Source organism: Ostrinia furnacalis, unplaced genomic scaffold (genome assembly GCF_004193835.3).
Source record: "Ostrinia furnacalis isolate ACB-3 unplaced genomic scaffold, ASM419383v2 OfSCF0195, whole genome shotgun sequence".
NCBI lineage: Eukaryota > Metazoa > Arthropoda > Insecta > Lepidoptera > Crambidae > Ostrinia > Ostrinia furnacalis.
In genome coordinates, this window is record NW_021130434.1 from 500,859 (window position 1) to 519,960 (window position 19,102).

A 19,102-nucleotide genomic window follows, 5' to 3' on the forward strand; every position below is an offset into this window, starting at 1 on the left:
CAAACGATGCTTGCTTAAGTAAAGCAGCAAATCGAACGCACAACGTTCAATAGAGTTCTGTAATTGGTTCGTGTGTCACCCTGTGCGTCCACGCGCACTGTGAGACCTCATAGTAACGTTTGTGAATACGGGCATTAGTGTGAGTTTATATCAAAAGTCATCACTAGCGAGCGCCTTAAAAAAAATGTAGTTCTTGAAAGTTCCCGCTAGGGGCGCTGTAAAATCCGTCATTAATGTCACTTTTTTACGCAGTTGACATCGAATGGTTTGACGTAAACTCACACTACGCCACCAGCTTGCACTAAGCGTTTCGGTAACTTCATAATGCGAATAGCTAGGGACTGAAATTCGCTACCTGCTGTTGTCTTTCCCGAATCCGGTTTAGTTTATTCCGGGCCTTTTTAAGGCGAGAGTGAATAGGCACTTACAGGGCAGATATGTACCATCCTAGACTGCATTTCACTTAACACCAGGTGTGATTGTGGTCAAATACCTGTATAAAAATAAAAAATAAAATATATTTTTGTAAGCGAACTCGCAAAATCGCCGAACGTTCGTTAATGTTCGCGAATGCTGTATGTGAGAACAATATAGTGCTTAGGGAAGAACGATCCAAACTTATGAATATCTCTTACTGCCAATTTTCGTAAAATAACTACTTAAGTAATAGATAAATTATAATAAACACGTTGTAACGAAATATTGTCAAATAATCGGTTAAAATTCTGAAACTGCTCTCAAAACTGGATTCAAACTCGTCTGTGATTAATAAAACATGGCTTGAGTCTGTTTTTGAGTCTAGATTCATACTTGAGCATCGTATCAGAATTAGAACCTGAGTGAGTTAATAAAGAATTGCTGAAAACTATGTAATTTCATAGCCTTATCCAGTGTATCATGTAAAAAAATAACGTATGCCTTATTAACTTATTGTTGTATTTATGTGTTCTATGATTGTGTCCATATACGAGCTCTTTTCATTACTTACAATGAAGTATAGCACTTTATTTATATATTTTATTTATACCTTTCCTTCTTCAAGGCCTGATTATAAAATATTATGTCAATACGAACATAACTTCTGCACATAAAGTAATAAATTCCGACTAGTTTCCGAAACGGCTGAACCGATTTTGATAGGACTTAACTAGCTAGCGGTGTTCTTAAACACAAACTTAAATATTGGAAAAATAACTAGGGTTCCGTGGAAAAATACAAATAATCATAAAAACAATCGATAAAGTCACTGGATATTTAATCAAATCAAATCTGTTTTATTTTAGACGTAAAAGTCCACAATTTTAATATGTAACTAATGAAATTGGCTCTTTGCAAACCTTCAAATCTTAAACCCACGTGAAGTGTCTACCACGTCCCGAAAATGAGTTGTATTTTCGTAATTTAGCTGTTCTTAGTAAGTTGTACAAATTGTATTTATTTAATTTATTGTAATAAATAAATTTTAAATTTGACTGGTGTTTAATTTATCTGTAAAATTATAAGAAAAAATACACCATAATATATGTGCATGTGGATTGAGTGATCCTTGCTTCAATGTTAACAAAAATCGAGGAAGTTTCACTTCACCGCAATATTTTAACTAAGAAAATCCCCTTATTTTCCTGTGTACCCTTGGCTGTTCCCTTGATGGTACAGTGGAAAATAAATTTTATCCGCTGTACCCTTGGCCGTAAAACCCAACCAACTTAAATTGCACACGTGACCAAGAGGACTAGCTTTTCTTGAATTTGGCCAAAAAACAAAAACAAATGAACATCGATAAAAACAAATGAAGAAACATAAATGTAGATAAAAGTAAAACGAAATATAATTAATTAAGTACATAGAATAGAGACAATATTACGCCATTTTTACCCGACTTCAAAAAAGGAGGAGGTTATTATGTTCGGTGTATGTATGTTTTTTTTTTATTTATGTTCACGTATCACTCCGTCAATTGTGGACAGATTTTCAAAATTCTTTTTTTGTTCAATAGGGTATACTTCTGAGGTGTTCCTATTGTCACCAAGTCAGGATCTGATGATGGGATCCTAGGGAAATCCAGGGCAACCCTCAAATTTTATAAGCACGTATATCGTTTTTCATATTTATTCTAAAGATATTCAAGTATATGCAATGCATCTGTTAGTCATTATCTAATGTTGATGAGGTGATGATGGAAAGTAAAACAACTTAACGCTTAGGAGTTGGAGAATAATTCTTTAAATATTTTAGGTACCTACGTATGTGTATACAGTTGTTAATTCAGGTTTTTTAGGTGAGCTGATGATGAAAGGTCAAACTTCGTAAGTTAGGAATCAGATGATACTTTTTAGTTGCCCATATTTAAAGTAGGTAGCCTGTATTGTAGGGAAGATTATTTACACTTAAAATGGAAAACTATAGTCTCAATCTCATTAAACATAGGTACTGTCCATCTTCAGTGAGAATAACAAGGACTAATCAACTAAAAAGCATGAAATAAATTAATTTTAACAAAAAAATTAAAACCGACTCCAAATAACCTGCACTAAAAAGTAGAAAATAATTACATTATTTATTTAATAGGACAAATTTATACCATTTATGTTTCTTCATTTGTTTTTATCGATGTTCATTTGTTTTTGTTTTTTGGCCAAATTCAAGAAAAGCTAGTCCTCTTGGTCACGTGTGCAATTTAAGTTGGTTGGGTTTTACGGCCAAGGGTACAGCGGTTAAAATTTATTTTCCACTGTACCATCAAGGGAACAGCCAAGGGTACACAGGAAAATAAGGGAAAAAATCATCCATTTTTGTTAAGATTGAAGCAAGGATCACTCAATCCACATGCAAATCATAATATCTAATTTCAAATAAAGCATAGCATAGAGCTTGTGCTGAGGACATATTTTATTTTTGTAAAAACTAAAATCAAACGCACAGCGTTGAATAGAGCTCTGTGATTGGTACGTGTGTCACCCTGTGAGTCCACGCGCACTGAGACCTCATAGTAACGTTTGTGAATATGCGTAAGCGTGGGTGAACTTCTTCTAAAAACTGAATTAAGTAGTGTGGTGTGGTGAGACGTATAAAAAAAACGATACGTTACTACAAAAAATGAGTACTCTGTATCAAAATAATAGAAATCTCGTGCAAATCGTACCACTTTATTTTTGTTCAGACTTTATACATTGTCTTTTTCCATGCCTTAAAGTTAAATTAAATATTAATAAACACTAAAACACTTCATTCACTTAGCACAGCTTCTGCCACTACTATTAAATAATTGTCCGACAACTATCAGGCATCGGTCGCATCAGTCCTCTTCCCGACCGACAGGTCGATGGGCGTGTCCTGGCAGGCCTCAGAGGCCGCGTGGGGCCTGATGATCCCGTACAGAGGCACCGGGAGAGGAGCCTCCCTCTCAGACTTGGTGTGGGCTTCGACGCACTTGGAGTTGCGGGTGTGCATTCTGGATGATAAAATTGTTATTAATAGTCGTTAGAAGTTGAGTTAACTGCGCACCTGGCAGCAGTGACGTCACGTCGACCCTCTGGTACGGACGGGGCGAAAGCAGGGAGGTGTGGAAGGGAGAGTCGCATTCAAGCGAGGTGTGCAGTTAGCTCGATTGGGTTGTAGTAACTTATGTATTCCAGTGATTGATCAGTATAATGAGATTCTGGGTTCGATTCCTGATGGTAGTTTGTTGCCAATCGCCCTGATTGTCCTGCTTCTGTTTTGGAAATGAAGAAGTTGAAAACCTACTCGTAGTTGTAATTCGAGCAAGTATCAGAGGGTGGTGTATTCCAAGTGCTACCATAACGCTTCTTTCGGTAAGCATCAGCCTGAAGGCAGTACAACAAGTACCTCTACAAACGTTTGCCAGCAATGGCACAAGTGGAAGCTTTGTGGTCCTAGTATCTGAGAAGTGTTCTGGTCCTAATGGAGCCCTACAGGGAGTTGGAAACCTACTTGTACTTCCTGCACGCGTCAGCCCGGTGTCTCTCCAAGTAGCGCCGCTGGCTGAACTGGTGCGCTCTGAGGTTTGACCTTATGGTCCTACAAGGAGTTGGGAACGTACTTCTTTCGGTAAGCATAAGCCTGGTGCTATTAGGAGATCCTCCACTTTCTAAACGCTTTCCAACTATGCCACAAGTATAGGCTTTGTGGTTCTGGTATCTGAGAAGTGTCCTGCGGGGATATTCCAAAAAACGCAACCGAAGTTTCGAATGTTGCCATCCCTCTCACGCAAAGGGAGATGCCAGCATGAGCGACGGTGACAGGTAGACCCGAAAATACAAAAACAGCGTTTCGGAGTATCATTGCTGGTCCTATGGAGCCCTACAAGGAGTTGGAAACCTACTTGTACTTCCTGCACGACTCAGCCCCGAGTCTCTCCAAGTAGCGCCGCTGGCTGAACTGGTGCGCTCTGAGGTTTGACCTGATGGTCCTACAAGGAGTTGGAAACCTACTTCTTCTTTCAGTAAGCATCAGCCTGGTTTTATAAGAGAAACTTCCACTTACTGAACGCTTACCAGTTGTACTGCAAGTAAGTTTTGTGGTCCTGGTATCTGAGAAGTGTCCTGGTCCTGATGGAGCCCTACAAGGAGTTGGCAACCTACTTGTACTGCGAGCAAGCACCAGTTATGCGGTATTCCAATTATTTCCACGTACTGAATGCTTTCCAGTAGTGCTGCAAAATGGTGGTTTTTAGGTCTACCATGATCTATGGAATATCCTGGTGGTAATGTAACCCTTGTGGGTGGACGTCCCACGCTGGGTTTTCCGGTACGCGGCCTCCAATCCAGAACCTTGCTGCCCCATCGGCCGTCAGTTCTGCGTACTATGTGCCCTGCCCACTGCCACTTCAGCTTGCTAATCCGTCGGGCTATGTCAGCGACTTTAGTTCGTTTACGAATCTCCTCGTTTCTGATAAGGGTAGCAGGAAGGCGCTGGATGCAGGCTGCTACCAACCGTGCCATGTGGAAGTCATTGGGGGAGGCCTATGTTCAGCAGTGGACGTCCTGTGGCTGAAATGATGATGATGATGATGAATGTAACCCTACAAGGAGTTGGAAACCTACTTGTACTTCCTGCACGCGTCAGCCCGGTGTCTCTCCAAGTAGCGGCGCTGGCTGAACGCCTTGCCGCACTCGGCGCAGCGCCACTGCCACGCGTGGTGGCCCCGGGTCCGCTGGTGCGCTCTGAGGTTTGACCTGATGGTACCCTCCAAGGAGTTGGAAACCTACATAGGTATATTTCTTGCAAGCATCAGCCCGATGGCATTGCAGATACCTCCAGTTACTGAACGCTTTCCAGCTGTACCACAAATGGGTCTTGTGGCCCTGGTATTTGAGGAGTGTCCTGATCCTAATGGTATGCTACAAGGAGTTCGAAACCTACTTCTTCTTTCGATAAGCATCAGCCTGGTGCTTTTAGAGGAACTTCCACTTACTAAACGTTTTCCAACGATGCCACAAGTGGAAGCTTTGTGGTCCTGCTATCTGAGGTGTGACCTGATGGTATCCTCCAAGGAGTTGGTAACCTTACTTCTTCTTTCAGTAAGCATTAGCCTGGTGCTATAAGAGGAACCTCCACTTACTCTACGCTTTCCAGCTGTACCGCAATTGGGTCTTGTGGCCCTGGTATCTGAGAAGTGTCCTGGTCCTAATGGAGCCCTACAAGGTACTTGTACTGCGAGCAAGCACCAGTTAGGTGGTATTCCAAGTGTTTCCACGCTCTGAATGCTTTCCAGTAGTGCTGCAAATGGTGGTTTTTAGGTCTACCATGATCTATGGAATATCCTGGTGGTAATGTAACGCTTGTGGGTGGACGTAACGCTGGGTTTTCCGGTACGCGGCCTCCAATCCAGAACCTTGCTGCCCCATCGGCCGTCAGTTCTGCGTACTATGTGCCCTGCCCACTGCCACTTCAGCTTGCTAATCCGTCGGGCTATGTCAGCGACTTTAGTTCGTTTACGAATCTCCTCGTTTCTGATAAGGGTAGCAGGGAGGCGCTGGATGCAGGCCGCTACCAACCGTGCGATGTGGAAGTCATTGGGGGAGGCCTATGTTCAGCAGTGGTCGTCCTGTGGCTGAAATGATGATGATGATGGATGATGAATGTAACCCTACAAGGAGTTGGAAACGTACTTGTACTTCCTGCACGCGTCAGCCCGGTGTCTCTCCAAGTAGCGGCGCTGGCTGAACGCCTTGCCGCACTCGGCGCAGCGCCACTGCCACGCGTGGTGGCCCCGGGTGCGCTGGTGCGCTCTGAGGTTCGACCTGATGATAGAAGGATGAAGAACGGAAAACAGATGTCGTTTTATGAGACTGTAAATACAATCAAGAAGATTACTACAGACAGAACGAAATGTAATTGTCTATTTTGAGACTGGAAAATGGGGGGAGACTCTTCCTCAGGGTAGCACGGGTGGTGATAATTCCTTAGGAAATATTGGATACTTTTATAGTATTTATTGAAAACTTCACAATTTTGAAATCGATCAATAATCTCAATTTCCACAAGTTTTTTCAGTATTAAACTGGACTCAAGTCTCAACTTTCGAATTTTTCAGCCTCTGTCAATAAAGTGTTGTTGTTGTTGTTGTATTGTTGTAACATCTACCTTGTTGTATTACCTTGTCTCGGTGAATAAATGATCTTTTATCTTTATCTTTTTATCTTTAACTTTATAAATCAAACATCATTTAACTTTTTTTAGCTCTGGATGGAACGAAATATAACACAGCCTATAAAGTACCATGGAGTAGCCATATCCTTGTAAAGGGCTGCTATCAAACAACTTTAAGAGTAGGCGCACACCGTTGATTTTTTGTCGGCCGATAGTTCAGTCGGGCAGTTGATCAGTATGGGAGTGCGCACACTACGCCGATTCGATTTGGCCGATTCTTCATACAATTTGAAATCGGGCACAACTATCGGCCAACTAAAAATCAACGGTGTGTGCGCCTACTCTAAAACCAATCTCACCTGTCAGCAAAGGTCCGTCCACAATGCGCATGAGGGCACGGGAAGGGTCGCTCGCCCGTGTGTAGACGGAGGTGCCCCTTCAGCACCCAGGGCCGGTCGAAGCGCTTGCCGCAATACGAGCAGGTGTGGCTGGGGCGGGGCCCGCGCCACTCGCGGGGCCCCGGCAACGGGGGGGACGCTGCAACCGATGCTGATGAACAGTATAACGAGAGTATAGATATAGTTCGTTTATTCGTTCGTTTCAGCCAAATGACGTCCGCCGGATGACCGGACGACGAGCCGGACTCTGCTTCCTTTGGCCGGACATTTTACCCTAAAAGCCGGACATGTCACCGATGTCCTGATGCGTGCGCTTATTATTCTGTAGCTCGAATTTCGCCTGGCGTGGTAGCCAAATAAAAAAGCCGAACAGGCCGGGCGGACAATACAATATTTGGCCGGACAAGACCGTAAAAAGCCAAACGTGTCTGGCTAAAGCATGACACCTGGCAACCCTATTCGCGCGACCTTTACCAGATCGTCAGTCCACCTAGTAGGAGGCCTGCCCACGCTACATCTTCCAGCCCGTGGTCGCCACTCGATAACTTTTCTGCCCCAACGGCCATGAGATAGTAGTGCCATTCACGGAGATGCACTTCATTCTTCCGCTAATGTTTGAGTGTTATCGGTACACGCTAAATTATCCATTAGTACACACGCACACTACAATAATACCGCTCGGATTACTTACTCGGATAAAATTCCCCGCATCCCGCACTTCCCTCGACCAAAAATTGGTGGGACGCGTCTTCGTGGATGGCACGATCTATCTATGTATAGCATCAACCCACTTTAGTTTCTACCAAAAGACGTCCACTGCTGTATAAAAGCCTCTCAAGGATTTCTACAACTATACATACTACGTCTACTTTGTTGCCAGCGTCCGTGCTTCCTGCGAGCTTCACTAGATCATCAGTCCACCCAGTGAGAGGTCTAGGCTTACATTACGTGTTCCAGTCCGTGTTCGCCGCCATTCGAGAAATCCCGCTAAGGTGCCCATCCACTATTTAAAAGTTTGTCAACTCTTCGGGATATGTCGGTTACTTTGGTTCTCCAACGGATCTCATTTAAGATATCTAAAGCCCGGTCCGTGAGCACGTAGAATTTTGTCCAATGACCCCTAGCTACCCATCCTTATCGCTCGCGCGTAATTATATTGATGTCGCGACTGTGCGACTGGCACCCGCAGTGAGTGTGCGAGCGCGATAGCAACATAATTACGCGCGAGCGATAAGGATGGGTAGCTTGGGGTCATTGGACAAAATTCTACGTGCTCACGGACCAGACTATAGCTACCTATTTAAAATTTAAAGTAAAATAGTCATTATTTTACCTTCTTTCTTTTCCTCTTCATTTTCTTTACCATGGTCACTGTCAGCCTCAATAGTATCTTTCTCAAACAGCTCCTTGCAAGTCAAAAGTTCTTTATTGAGATTTTCTTCAGCAGTCTGTTTGAACAAGCTCTTCAATTTCTCTGCTATCTTATCTATCTCCGATCCCTTACTATTACTTTTCAGGGGCTCTCTATTTCTTATCTCTTCTAATATAGGAGCTAACGGCTCTCTCTTACTCTTTTTGTCTTGCACAGAAACAATTTTGTTGATTTTGTCGGCCATGTTTTTTCGCCTTTTCCCGCGCGTTTTCTTGTAAAACACCTTACGTTCCGTTTTACCCTCCGATCGCAGGTTGTAACTCGATTTGTCTACTTCTTTTTTAATCTGGCTGCTTCTTTTTGGTTCTGGTGAGATGACAGGCCGTTCGCTTTCAGAAGCGTATTCGTAGGTTTCTGTGCTAAGAAAGTTTTCAAGGAATTGGCTTCTTTTTAAGAGCTGGAGGTAGAAACGCGTGGATATAGGGACTTTGTCGTTGAAGAGAGTTTCGTTGGTTTTGAGAAGATTCTTTTGACGTTTCAAGTTCATTTTCGGACCTCGAGCTGGTTTGGGTTCAACTAGAAGATAAAATAAGTTAAGTTATATCTGAAATATTAACTTCCATTTTAAAGGGAAGGTGTCGTAGGGCACCATAGGGCAAATTTTCGTAAAAATCCGAGGACTGACGAATGGACCGCAACTACTATAAAAACATCTTAGACCGCAACACACCGAAAACTACTTACTTTTATGTACTTATTACTTATAAAATATTTTAGTTATATTATATAAAATCGTTAATATTTTGTATTTACATATCGCAATTAAACTAGTTACCTACTAATTTAATATAATTTATCTATTAAACAAACCTAAGATCAATCTCTACATGTGAAACACTGTGCCGTTTAAATAACGAATTTTCCACGACTTTCGTTGATAAAAGCTCACCATATAAATGAAAAACACTTTCCTAATCTTTCATAGGCCTTATTTTCACTTCAGCATTCGTGTGACAGAAACCTTTTTTATGATTATACAATACAGCAAAGTACTTACTTTCATAGGAAAATGAAGACGATTCATGTATGAAACTGTGTCTAAGAGACCGCACGGAATATAAGAAGCATCTAGGCATTTTGTTCAAGCACAATAAAAGTATTAAAATTATATTTTATTACTTTAAAATAGATTTTTCAGTGAATACAAATTTTCCGCACTGTTTAAGCACTTGCTGTGTACGTCAGATTCAAAACAAACGAAATTCAAAAGTTTTTATTTTAAGAATTCCAAATTTGATCGCGCTGCCGCGGCCAGTGTCCCCTACGTGGTGTGTTTTTAATTTTGTTTATGGAATCTTTTGAAGCGGTATCGCTGAAAATGAAAACGATTTTAAATCGAGTTTAATTCGATGGAGTAGTAAGTTTGTCGAAATTATTATGGTTTATTTCAAAAGTTGTGTAGAGCTTTAATTTATTTATTGTTGGGTTTTATTTAGGTGTAGTAATGTAGGGGAAGGGGGGGCATGACGGGGTAGCGAGGTAAGACGGGGTACCGCACACATAGAAGAAAGTAGACGTTTGTGAATGTAAAACAATAAGCCAATAGGAAGCCTCATTCAACCGACGGTTAGTGCGAGAGAAACTGTGAGCTGGAGTGCATGCGTCTTGTGACCACAAATGAAAAACTGTTTTAGTGTTTAGTCGATCTAATTTTTGGTAGGTTAAACGTCAACATTTTAAGGTAATTATGATCACCCCATTTATGTGTTTTTGATCTTCGGTTACTAATGTTGTTTATTTTGATATAGTGTGTTGTTTGCAGGAACCCATCAAACATTTTATTAGTTTTTTATTTTTTTGTTCAGAGCGACCTTATGAGGCAAGATGGGGTATTGGGTGTGGGGTATGATGGGGTATAATCCTCGCCTTAAAAAGAATCATAAAAACAAAGAAAAGACCAAACCCTCAGCCAAACAACACAAGATCAACTATGAAGATGCCATATGCTTATATTGCAATGATGTAAACAACAATTTTTTGACATCATCAGAACCCTGGGTAGGCTGCCAGCTCTGTGGACGTTGGGATCACAAGTCACAACGTGTCACAACGCTTGTGCTGGCGTGGACGATGAAGATCCGGAAGAAATACATATTTGTTTGTTTTGTGAGGACTAGCTTGTCACATCATGCCCCAATTCCGTTACCCCATCATACCCCATAGTATGGGGCAAGATGGTTTTTCATAATGTTCCTATTAAATATTAATTATTAAAAATTGTGATAGGTTGATTCTCCAAAGCCTGTACCAAATCATAGTTAGATTAATGACATAACGTGCCATAAATTAATGAGGCCAATAAATATATTGATTAAGCTGTATTTTTATTATTTCGCTTAGCTACCCCATCATGCCCCCCCTTCCCCTATGTGTATATTGTGTTTAGCTAATTTGTGACGAGCAAAATGATTCATCTTTTAGATTAAGTTGGTTGTTTGTGAGTTTCTAATAGTAGTTAAGTACTAGATTAAAAGTAAAGTTCAAGAAACAGCCGACTTATGGAAACAAAGTCTCATCGATTGACATTGATAAACTTTTATTTCCACAACAAAAAATAAAATTACGTCTACAAAACCGTCACAGATGATCAAACGAATTACGAATCGCTTCACAGACTCGCACTTTCGTTATCTGTGCACCGATATGAAAACTTCCCGCCTTACGTCACTGGCCGCTCGGAAAAGCTCCGTAAAAAAGAAAAATGTTGACAGCGCGCGCGCGAGTCGAGGGGAGGGGCGGGCGAAGCGGCCATCGATTATTTGGCGGCGCGACTCCGAGGCGATCGCACGCCGCCACCGCTGGCCCCGGACGCGCGGCATGAGTTTCTGGGCGTATACCCCGCGTCGCGAGTGCGTGTGCCATTGTGAATAACGCATGCCGTGATCACAGCTCGGGCCGGAGCCTCGGCCGCCATGGGCAACTCTTGCAGCTCCGGGCAAGCACACAAAGACAAGGACAATATATCACAACAATCTGAGGAGTGAGTATCGTATATGGCGTGAAGGTCAACCTACAACGCTTAGCTAAATGGATGAAAACAAACTAGTTGTAGTAGGAGAAGAGACGAGCGCATGATATGGTCTGGATAAATCAATACGCTGGCACGGAGAAGTGCGAGCTCATGGGTGTCAATCATGGCTCACACCCGCCATGGATCCGTAAGAACCGTCATCCGAACGATTTAAACAGAGACGTTGAACGTCTAACGAAGATTGATGTAACAATAAAAGAATATGTATTTGTAAATAACCATCACTAAAGTCAAGGAATCGTAAATCTTTAAGTTACAAAATGTTAATTTGTAACATTAGATTAGCGTTCTTGTGAAACAAATCTTTCGTACAATGATTTCACGGTAAAATCTCGTATTGTAATTTGTTAACAGCCTGACTCATTTTCATTGTCAACCGAATACGTAGTTTAAAAACAGGCAACAATGTGTATTATTTCTAAAATAGTATTCCTTGGTGATATTTCAAAAGATTCTAGAGCAACAATTGTCCATAGAGCACGTCTTAGCTCATTACAAATCGTAAGAAACGTAAAGATATGAAATAAAAACTTACTCTTTTTACTTTCAGTGTTTTTCCATCTAATTGATGGAAAATATGAACCATGTGGGCGTATAATAATGTAGAGGACCCTTTTCTGAGTTGTTTACTTTACTATATTAGTTTCTAACATGTGGGTGTGTAACAACCGGGCTCACAACACAATCTGACATGGCTGAATCTTGAAGATCGCCGATACTTTGTAAAGCTCTGAATCATATTAAAGAATCAAGCCTGCAATGTCCAACCAAACATGAAGTAATCCGAAAAAATGAATTTACTCTATGTCCCAAACAGGGTCCCCAGACAGGGGTGTCTGTAGTGTACAACTCTATTTACTGGAAACCATTTATGTATACTTACTTGTATTCTATCATCATATAACGTAGTAATAAACTACGATTGTGTTTTAATTCTTCAAAACCTTAACAGAAAAATGAAGAGGTCCATTTATTGGCCAAAAACTTGTTCTTATTACATTTTCTTCCATTTATTATTAAAAACACATTCTACTTGCAATTTCGAGAAGAAGAAAAGAAGATGTCTTATGAAATGAATCTCGGTTTGATTAATGATAGGTGTAGCGTTCCCGCATTTAATTAGATTTAATTGTTAAAAACGAAAAAATATATTTCTCAAACGATTCTTTCAAACATTCGGTGTAGGGTAGCTTAACTTTAATTAAATATGAGACAATATTTGTCAAATTGCTTTTAGATGCCTACGCGATTTATCCATTACGCCACAAAGTAGATTGTGATTATTCCCTCTTCGAATTTGCTTATTTATTATTAAAACGATTTGAAATTAAAAGCCTTTATTGAGTCAGACCGTTGTAAGGCTTTTTATACCCATAAATATCTTCAAATCTATACTTATAATAAATCTGTAGAGAGGTCATTTCTGTACATGAAATATATTTTCAAAATACGATAACTATCAGGGGATGATTAGTGATCGATACTGATGCCAAAAATGCAATTAGTAAAATTTTTGTCTGTCTGTCTGTATGTTCCTTATAGAAACAAAAACTACTCGACGGATTTTAACGAAACTTGGTACAATTATTCTTCATACTCCTGGGCAGGTTATAGTATACTTAGGAATTCCCATGGGAACGGGAATTAGCGGGAAAATCCTTTTGTATGAAAAATCTAAACCGCTTAAGTTAGACGCTTGAAATTTGGCATGCAGGTACGTTAGTAAACTTAAAGCTTAGTTACAACAGGATATTGCAAAAATCCCACGGGAACGGGAGTTAGCGGGAAAAAACATTTTGTATGAAAAAATCTAAACCGCGTAAGATAGATAAAGAGGGTAAAACGGGATCCACGCGTACGAAGTCGCGGGCGGCCGTTAGTAACATAATAATATCATTAGCAATCTCTTCACTACGAGTGGGAAGAATACAAGTGCCCTCAATGCGTATTTTTAATGTTATCTCATTACTACAAGCATTTTATTTTATTAAAGAAAAATTAAATTCTGTTTCATGTTTACATTCCTTTGATGTTCACTGAATATTACGTAGGTACTTAGTAGATGCAGCCATATAGGTACGTCTTTACGTCACATAATAATATTTCTCTTGATAAAACGTCTGCCTACTGTGGGTTGCAGATTTTAGAACTAAGCTAAGTGTAGGTTAGATTGCATAGCTGTCAACGTCCCACATAATTATAATATTTCACTTGATATTTTAAAACGACAGACTGATGGTTGTAGACCTAGAGCTAAGATAATTTAGTTTGAATTTGCTCGCATAGTATGCAGTTTTCTATAACGGGACTATTCCCACCTCTCGTTCCCACCGCTGCAACTTATTTTGATTAAGACTGTGTTTATGTATGGGAACACTTGTCTTCAAGTCTTCGCTAGTACATCACATCAATGATAACAGCAACCCTTGTTTATAGTTTAAACATTTATATTAAAAATAAATAAATACGGGCAGACCGCACCCACGATTGATAAATGTTTGGTTTAGATATTTGACAGGTGATTTAACTGACAGTTGATTAGTCTATGAAAACATTCCCTAGTATAGATGACCCACGCTGAACTGTCCCACCAAACTCAATGACAGGGGGGCGCTACCATCGTTCAACTATATGGTTTCCAACATGGCAAAAATCGGAACCAGCGATCCGGTATTGACGGTGGCGCCCCACTGTCAATGTCATCGATAGGACAGTCCAGTATTTTGGAACTTTAACTTGTCAGTAACTGTCACAATATTATCAAGTTGCAGGGTACTGGTACCAAATGCAGACGTCGTATGGACAAAATTATTTTTGACTTGGAGCTTTTGCTCCATTTGACACTCCAGATAAGACCTTGTGACGTCTAACGTCTAGTACAATAGCGCAAGAGTTGCAAGAAGACCACGATGTTGACAATAGATGACTATGTAACGACGATAACTGCTGACCATACTGCTGACTGTAGCGTACAGCTTGTAATATCTTCCCCTATCTCCCTCAAAAAGCAAAGGTGACTTTGAAAAAGTTTATATTGCATTTACCTAATTTTAATAGTTTTAGCTACACAGAGAGGGTTCTTTTTACCTGTACCACAATATCTACCCTCTTTAATATGCTCTGTGAAGCTTACTTTTGCCTTCAAAGAAAGCTACGAAGGTATACAAACAATAATGTAGGCGGTACTTGTCTACCTAAAGGCTACCTAAAGAGGTAGCTAAATACCAAAACACATTTTCTCAATCTTGGCATAATCTCACACCGGGTAATCTCCCCACCCCATCCTTCGGGAGGTAATTGTGTTACCATATCGTCTGCATCACTCCTCGAGGCCCTCCTCGCGAGTTCCGCTGGGGGCTGGGAGGAAATTGAAACATTTATTGCTTCGAAGCTATTCTCAGGAACCCTTAGATTCTGTGCCTACAGAAAACTCATAAAACTAATTTTATTTTTGCAAGTAGGCTTTTAAAAAGCACTTTTACACGTCCCAGTATTAACCCTACCACTGCTTCGGGACAAGAAATGAGCCAGTGCTGTAAAGAAGCAGAGATTGAAGAGCTGGTTTTAAGACCCTACTTGATAAGATTACACTAAACAAAAACTTGGTATTTTTTCAGTTAACTGTATCTTAGGCACAGCACATCAGATTATAATATGTGATTGCGAAATAGCATGTATTACAAATAAACTAAAAATTAAACACTAAAAATGTGTGCCGAAAGGGCGCCCACTCCTATTTAACCGGAACTTCTTGATATGATATCTCGACTCTGAATTTCAGCAGAAAGTTCGTTCGCTATTCAGCATCTTCTCCCGAAAAGACGAAGAAAGTGGGTAAAAAGTCGACCTTGTCCCAATAAAGCAAAGATCTAACTATTTAAAAACCCAGCGAACTTCTTTTCTTCTTGGCTATATCGCGATCCTTTATAATAAAACATTGGAACACGTCCATAATATCTACATTAAAGTATTCTCTACAATTTGTCTTGAACTGCTATTGAAACTATCTAAAAGATTACCACATACAAAATACGATCAATGGGGCACTCAAACGCAGTAGTCCGGCCGTGATGCGTACGCGCACGTGTGTGGAATTCATTATTAAACTAACAACGGGTTTGGAACACGCAAGTATGTAAGTAGGTACGAGTAGCTCATCAAGATAAACATTAAGGTCTCTTATTCAATTAGAATAGGCGTTATTTTCGAACGAAAATGTATAGTCTGAGATGCTTTCGACTCTACTTAATATTTTTATAAATGACACTGTCTAGTCTAGACAGTGTGAAGTGTCTAGAAGTGATTTGTGCCCAAAATGGACTGACTGTCATGTAAAAAAAACGCATTTTATTTTTGCATTAGGCTTTTATAAAGCACTTTTACACGCCCCAGTATGAAGGTGTAATAAGTTCTGCTTCGGGACAATAAATGGGCCAATGCTCAGAAGAAGCAACGCAAAAAACTCTATCACTATTGTTACTTAGCTGTAATCTACTATATAAAAATAAGTCGGGTTTTCCTTCCTGACGCTATTCGCTGGGTGCGAAGTACTAGGTGGGGGGGACATAATCTATCGCAGCGCTCATGGTGGTCAAAAGTAGAAATAATGTTAGCTCTGTCATCAGATGTATCAGTCAATGGCAAAGCGATTCTACATAATACATTTTAATATCATTAATTAATCGCATGAAAAGGGTCCTACTGGGAACTTAAATAAAAGAGTGGACTGTAATTCGATAGGGCTGTTTTAATAGCCGTTTACAATTTGGAAATAACTAAACTATACAACGTGGTAGTACAAAAATGAGTCACAGTAGTTGTTGTGCACAGATGTTTGCCTTATGATGAGAGCGTGAATTATTGAACTCTGCCCTTGTTTTGTTCTTAATTCTTCTACATCTCGGACTTGTCCAGCCAATACCAACAACTTTCCTTTAAATACGGTTTGTGGTTGGAATTTGATATTGTAACTCTCACAAACCCGGTCTTCAAAACGATACTCATTTCGATCTGAAAACGATATTTAATTTATTACTAGCGATACAGAAACATTTAAATATATTTACTGTTATATAATGAAACCGTTAAAGTAGCTTTTTCTTTTTGTTTTACTGTAAAACTACAACTATAAATGAAGTAAACAAACCCTGACACAATCAAAATTAAACACACTTTTTGGACTTACCTCATTTGATTTGAATGACCAAAATGATTTCAAAACCTTTTTTCCACCCAAATCGTGGTATCACAACAATTTATTAGTTGAAAATATTTGTTATTTTTTCATTTCGATATTTTTTCACAAATATACGACCTAAATGTCAATGTGACAGAGCCCACAAAGTTGTGGACGCTAGTTGGCGCTGTAATCGTGCACGGAGCCAATAACTCCAGAACGCACGAACCGATTTCCACGGTTTTGCATTCGTTGGAAAGGTCTCGGGCTCCGTGAGGTTTATAGCAAAGAAAATTCAGGAAAATTTAACAAACGATATTCCACGCGCGCGAAGCCGCGGGCGGAAAGCTAGTGCCACATAAAAGAGTGCATGCCGAAATCATTGCCATACTTATGGTTATTTTTATTTTATTTTATTTATTAAGGTACAGCAACAGATTGCAAATCATGGCTTAAAAATAAAGTACATTGAACAAAGATTAACAATTAATTTGCACTCCGATTGTAGCTGAACACAACATTCGTTTTAGTCTAGCTTTGATTTAAGTGATACAGTAATAATTCTAATAAATACATGCATGTTAGTTTACAATTTGCACCTACACAATTTAAGAAAAGATGCACGAGAAAGTGAGAAAACATCTAGATCCTTGCTAATTTCATTGTATCTCTGCCAGAAGCAGAAAAGGTTCAAAAAACATAATGTTAGTAGAGTCGATTGCGACTTGTTTGGGGTCTAAATGACATGAATACTAAAACTAGGGGTTTTTGGAATGCAAAAGGGGGACCTGGGGTTTGTATTTTTCATAATTTGGATAATTTGCAGTGTGTTTTCGGTAGAGTAAAATAGGAGCACTCCCAATCTTCCCGAGAATGTCATAAGGTGATTATAAGAAGCAAATACGTGAACACCACGTCACCCCAAATTATCTGTGCCCCAACCAATCTGGCCAGCTTAGGGAGTGTAAACCAACTCTTTTTCTTTTGAGAAATTGCAATGTTACAACTACGTACGTAACACAAAATCGAATATGACAAGTGGTTTCCGAGACTTTTGGATGGCTCTGGCCTGCAGAAAGATTGACTCTCTCAAGTCCGTGATTCGTGGTTCAAGTTCACGAATTTTTCAAGAGTAAAATAATATTCTCGAATGTTCATTACGTCATCCAGTTCCTCACTGTTTGTTTATTATTAAAAGCGTAAGTAATCGTAATAAATAAGATGTTTATTATCGTAAGAAATTGCGGGTCGATGCGACGATGACTTTACGAGCGAAGCAGACCGAAGGCCGCCGATGTGTTGTAAAAATATAATTTGGATAGCTATGTTTGTCTGAGACACATTGAGAGATTGAGCTATCTAAATATACTCTGTTATATTAATAAATTGTACTTAGATTTCAAATTACAGAGTAAACTTAACTCTATATGTAGAGCGAGCTTATGGCGGCAAAACACGAATAAACTTTTAACGTACTAGATGTACTTACTCGTAGATTTAAAACTGTGCCCATACTCAAAGCTCTAAAAAATGTCGTCTCCAATGGGTATTGAACCTGCAATAAACATAATAAATAGGAACCACTGACCGGTGGCGCTACATAGAATTTAAGTAGTACATATTGAAGCGGTGCGCCGGAACACTCTGCCATACTCAAAGACTGAATTATCTAAGTTCTATATAATTTGAAGTGTACGACGAAGTGACGAGTACCTAAGTACCTAAATGTAATTTTGAGTGTTGGACTTGTTGTTATGACTCTTCATCAAGAGTCATAACAGAATCGAATAATATGCCGTGATCCTGCTATAATAGAGACAGCGTCAAGTTTATGGTAAAAATAGAGTTTTGCGTTTGAGTTTAGAGTCTAACTTTATGCTAACCTATTCGGCATCAACCGTTACAAGTAAGAAATTATACACTAAAAGGACTATTTTTACTACAAATTATGTAACAAATCGCCATTATTTAATAGTAACAATCTGTCTACACCACACCTATAAATACAGGGCTATTTACAGTACAGTCTCCCCTAGAAGTTTACATATTTTAATCTTTAAATCTACGTAACATAAGTCACACTTCTTTGGCGGTCAATGTAGCTTATCGTTTGTAAACAACACGAAAAAACTACGGACCTACTTGAGAACTGGCAAAAGGCCAAGCAAATCGTTAGATTCCAACGGGCCGCTTCAATCGAGAATTATACACCTTTGGTGATAAAATGCCATGATGGTGATAACATACAGGCTGTCAAATGACAGTTAATAACAAAGATACAAGAACCCAAAGAAAGCGGTGTATTTACATATTTCTACCAAATCTTTCATTCATCAAACAAATATCATTCAATACTTTACTTGCACTCAACAACATACTAATAATGAACAATGTGTTAAAATAAGTGCAAGAGCTGACAAGAAAAGAGATAATAATATTAATACTACAATACT

The 19,102-nt window shown here is 39.7% G+C and overlaps 2 protein-coding genes across 2 annotated transcripts in view; one reads left to right on the forward strand and one right to left on the reverse strand.

Annotated features, from left to right (window-relative positions):
• Positions 1–3,137: 3,137 nt before the first annotated feature.
• Positions 3,138–8,929, reverse strand: LOC114355138 (zinc finger protein 184). Its single transcript, XM_028307828.1, has 4 exons — positions 8,347–8,929; positions 6,972–7,128; positions 6,132–6,263; positions 3,138–3,451 (listed from the first exon to the last, which is right to left on the reverse strand). The coding sequence occupies exons 1-4, from the start codon at positions 8,927–8,929 to the stop codon at positions 3,280–3,282; spliced, it is 1,044 nt and encodes a 347-aa protein (XP_028163629.1). The 3' UTR covers positions 3,138–3,279.
• Positions 8,930–11,214: 2,285 nt separating this feature from the next.
• Positions 11,215–19,102, forward strand: part of LOC114354924 (uncharacterized) — a 58,309-nt gene continuing 50,421 nt past the window's right edge. Inside the window, exon 1 of the mRNA XM_028307525.1 lies at positions 11,215–11,422. Within this exon, the coding sequence (XP_028163326.1) occupies positions 11,355–11,422 (68 nt within the window). The 5' untranslated portion in view covers positions 11,215–11,354. The remainder of the gene's footprint in view (positions 11,423–19,102) is intronic.

Bases quoted from the DNA above. Each gene is read 5' to 3' on its own strand.
- LOC114355138 (XM_028307828.1), bottom strand. From the start codon at position 8,929: ATGAACTTGAAACGTCAAAAGAATCTTCTCAAAACCAACGAAACTCTC. The intron at 7,129-8,346 runs AAGGTAAAATAA...CGTTGCCGGGGC, and splicing joins AAATGAAGAGGAAAAGAAAG to CCCGCGAGTGGCGCGGGCCC. The intron at 3,452-6,131 runs GTACGTTTCCAA...TTTATCATCCAG, and splicing joins GACGCGTGCAGGAAGTACAA to AATGCACACCCGCAACTCCA.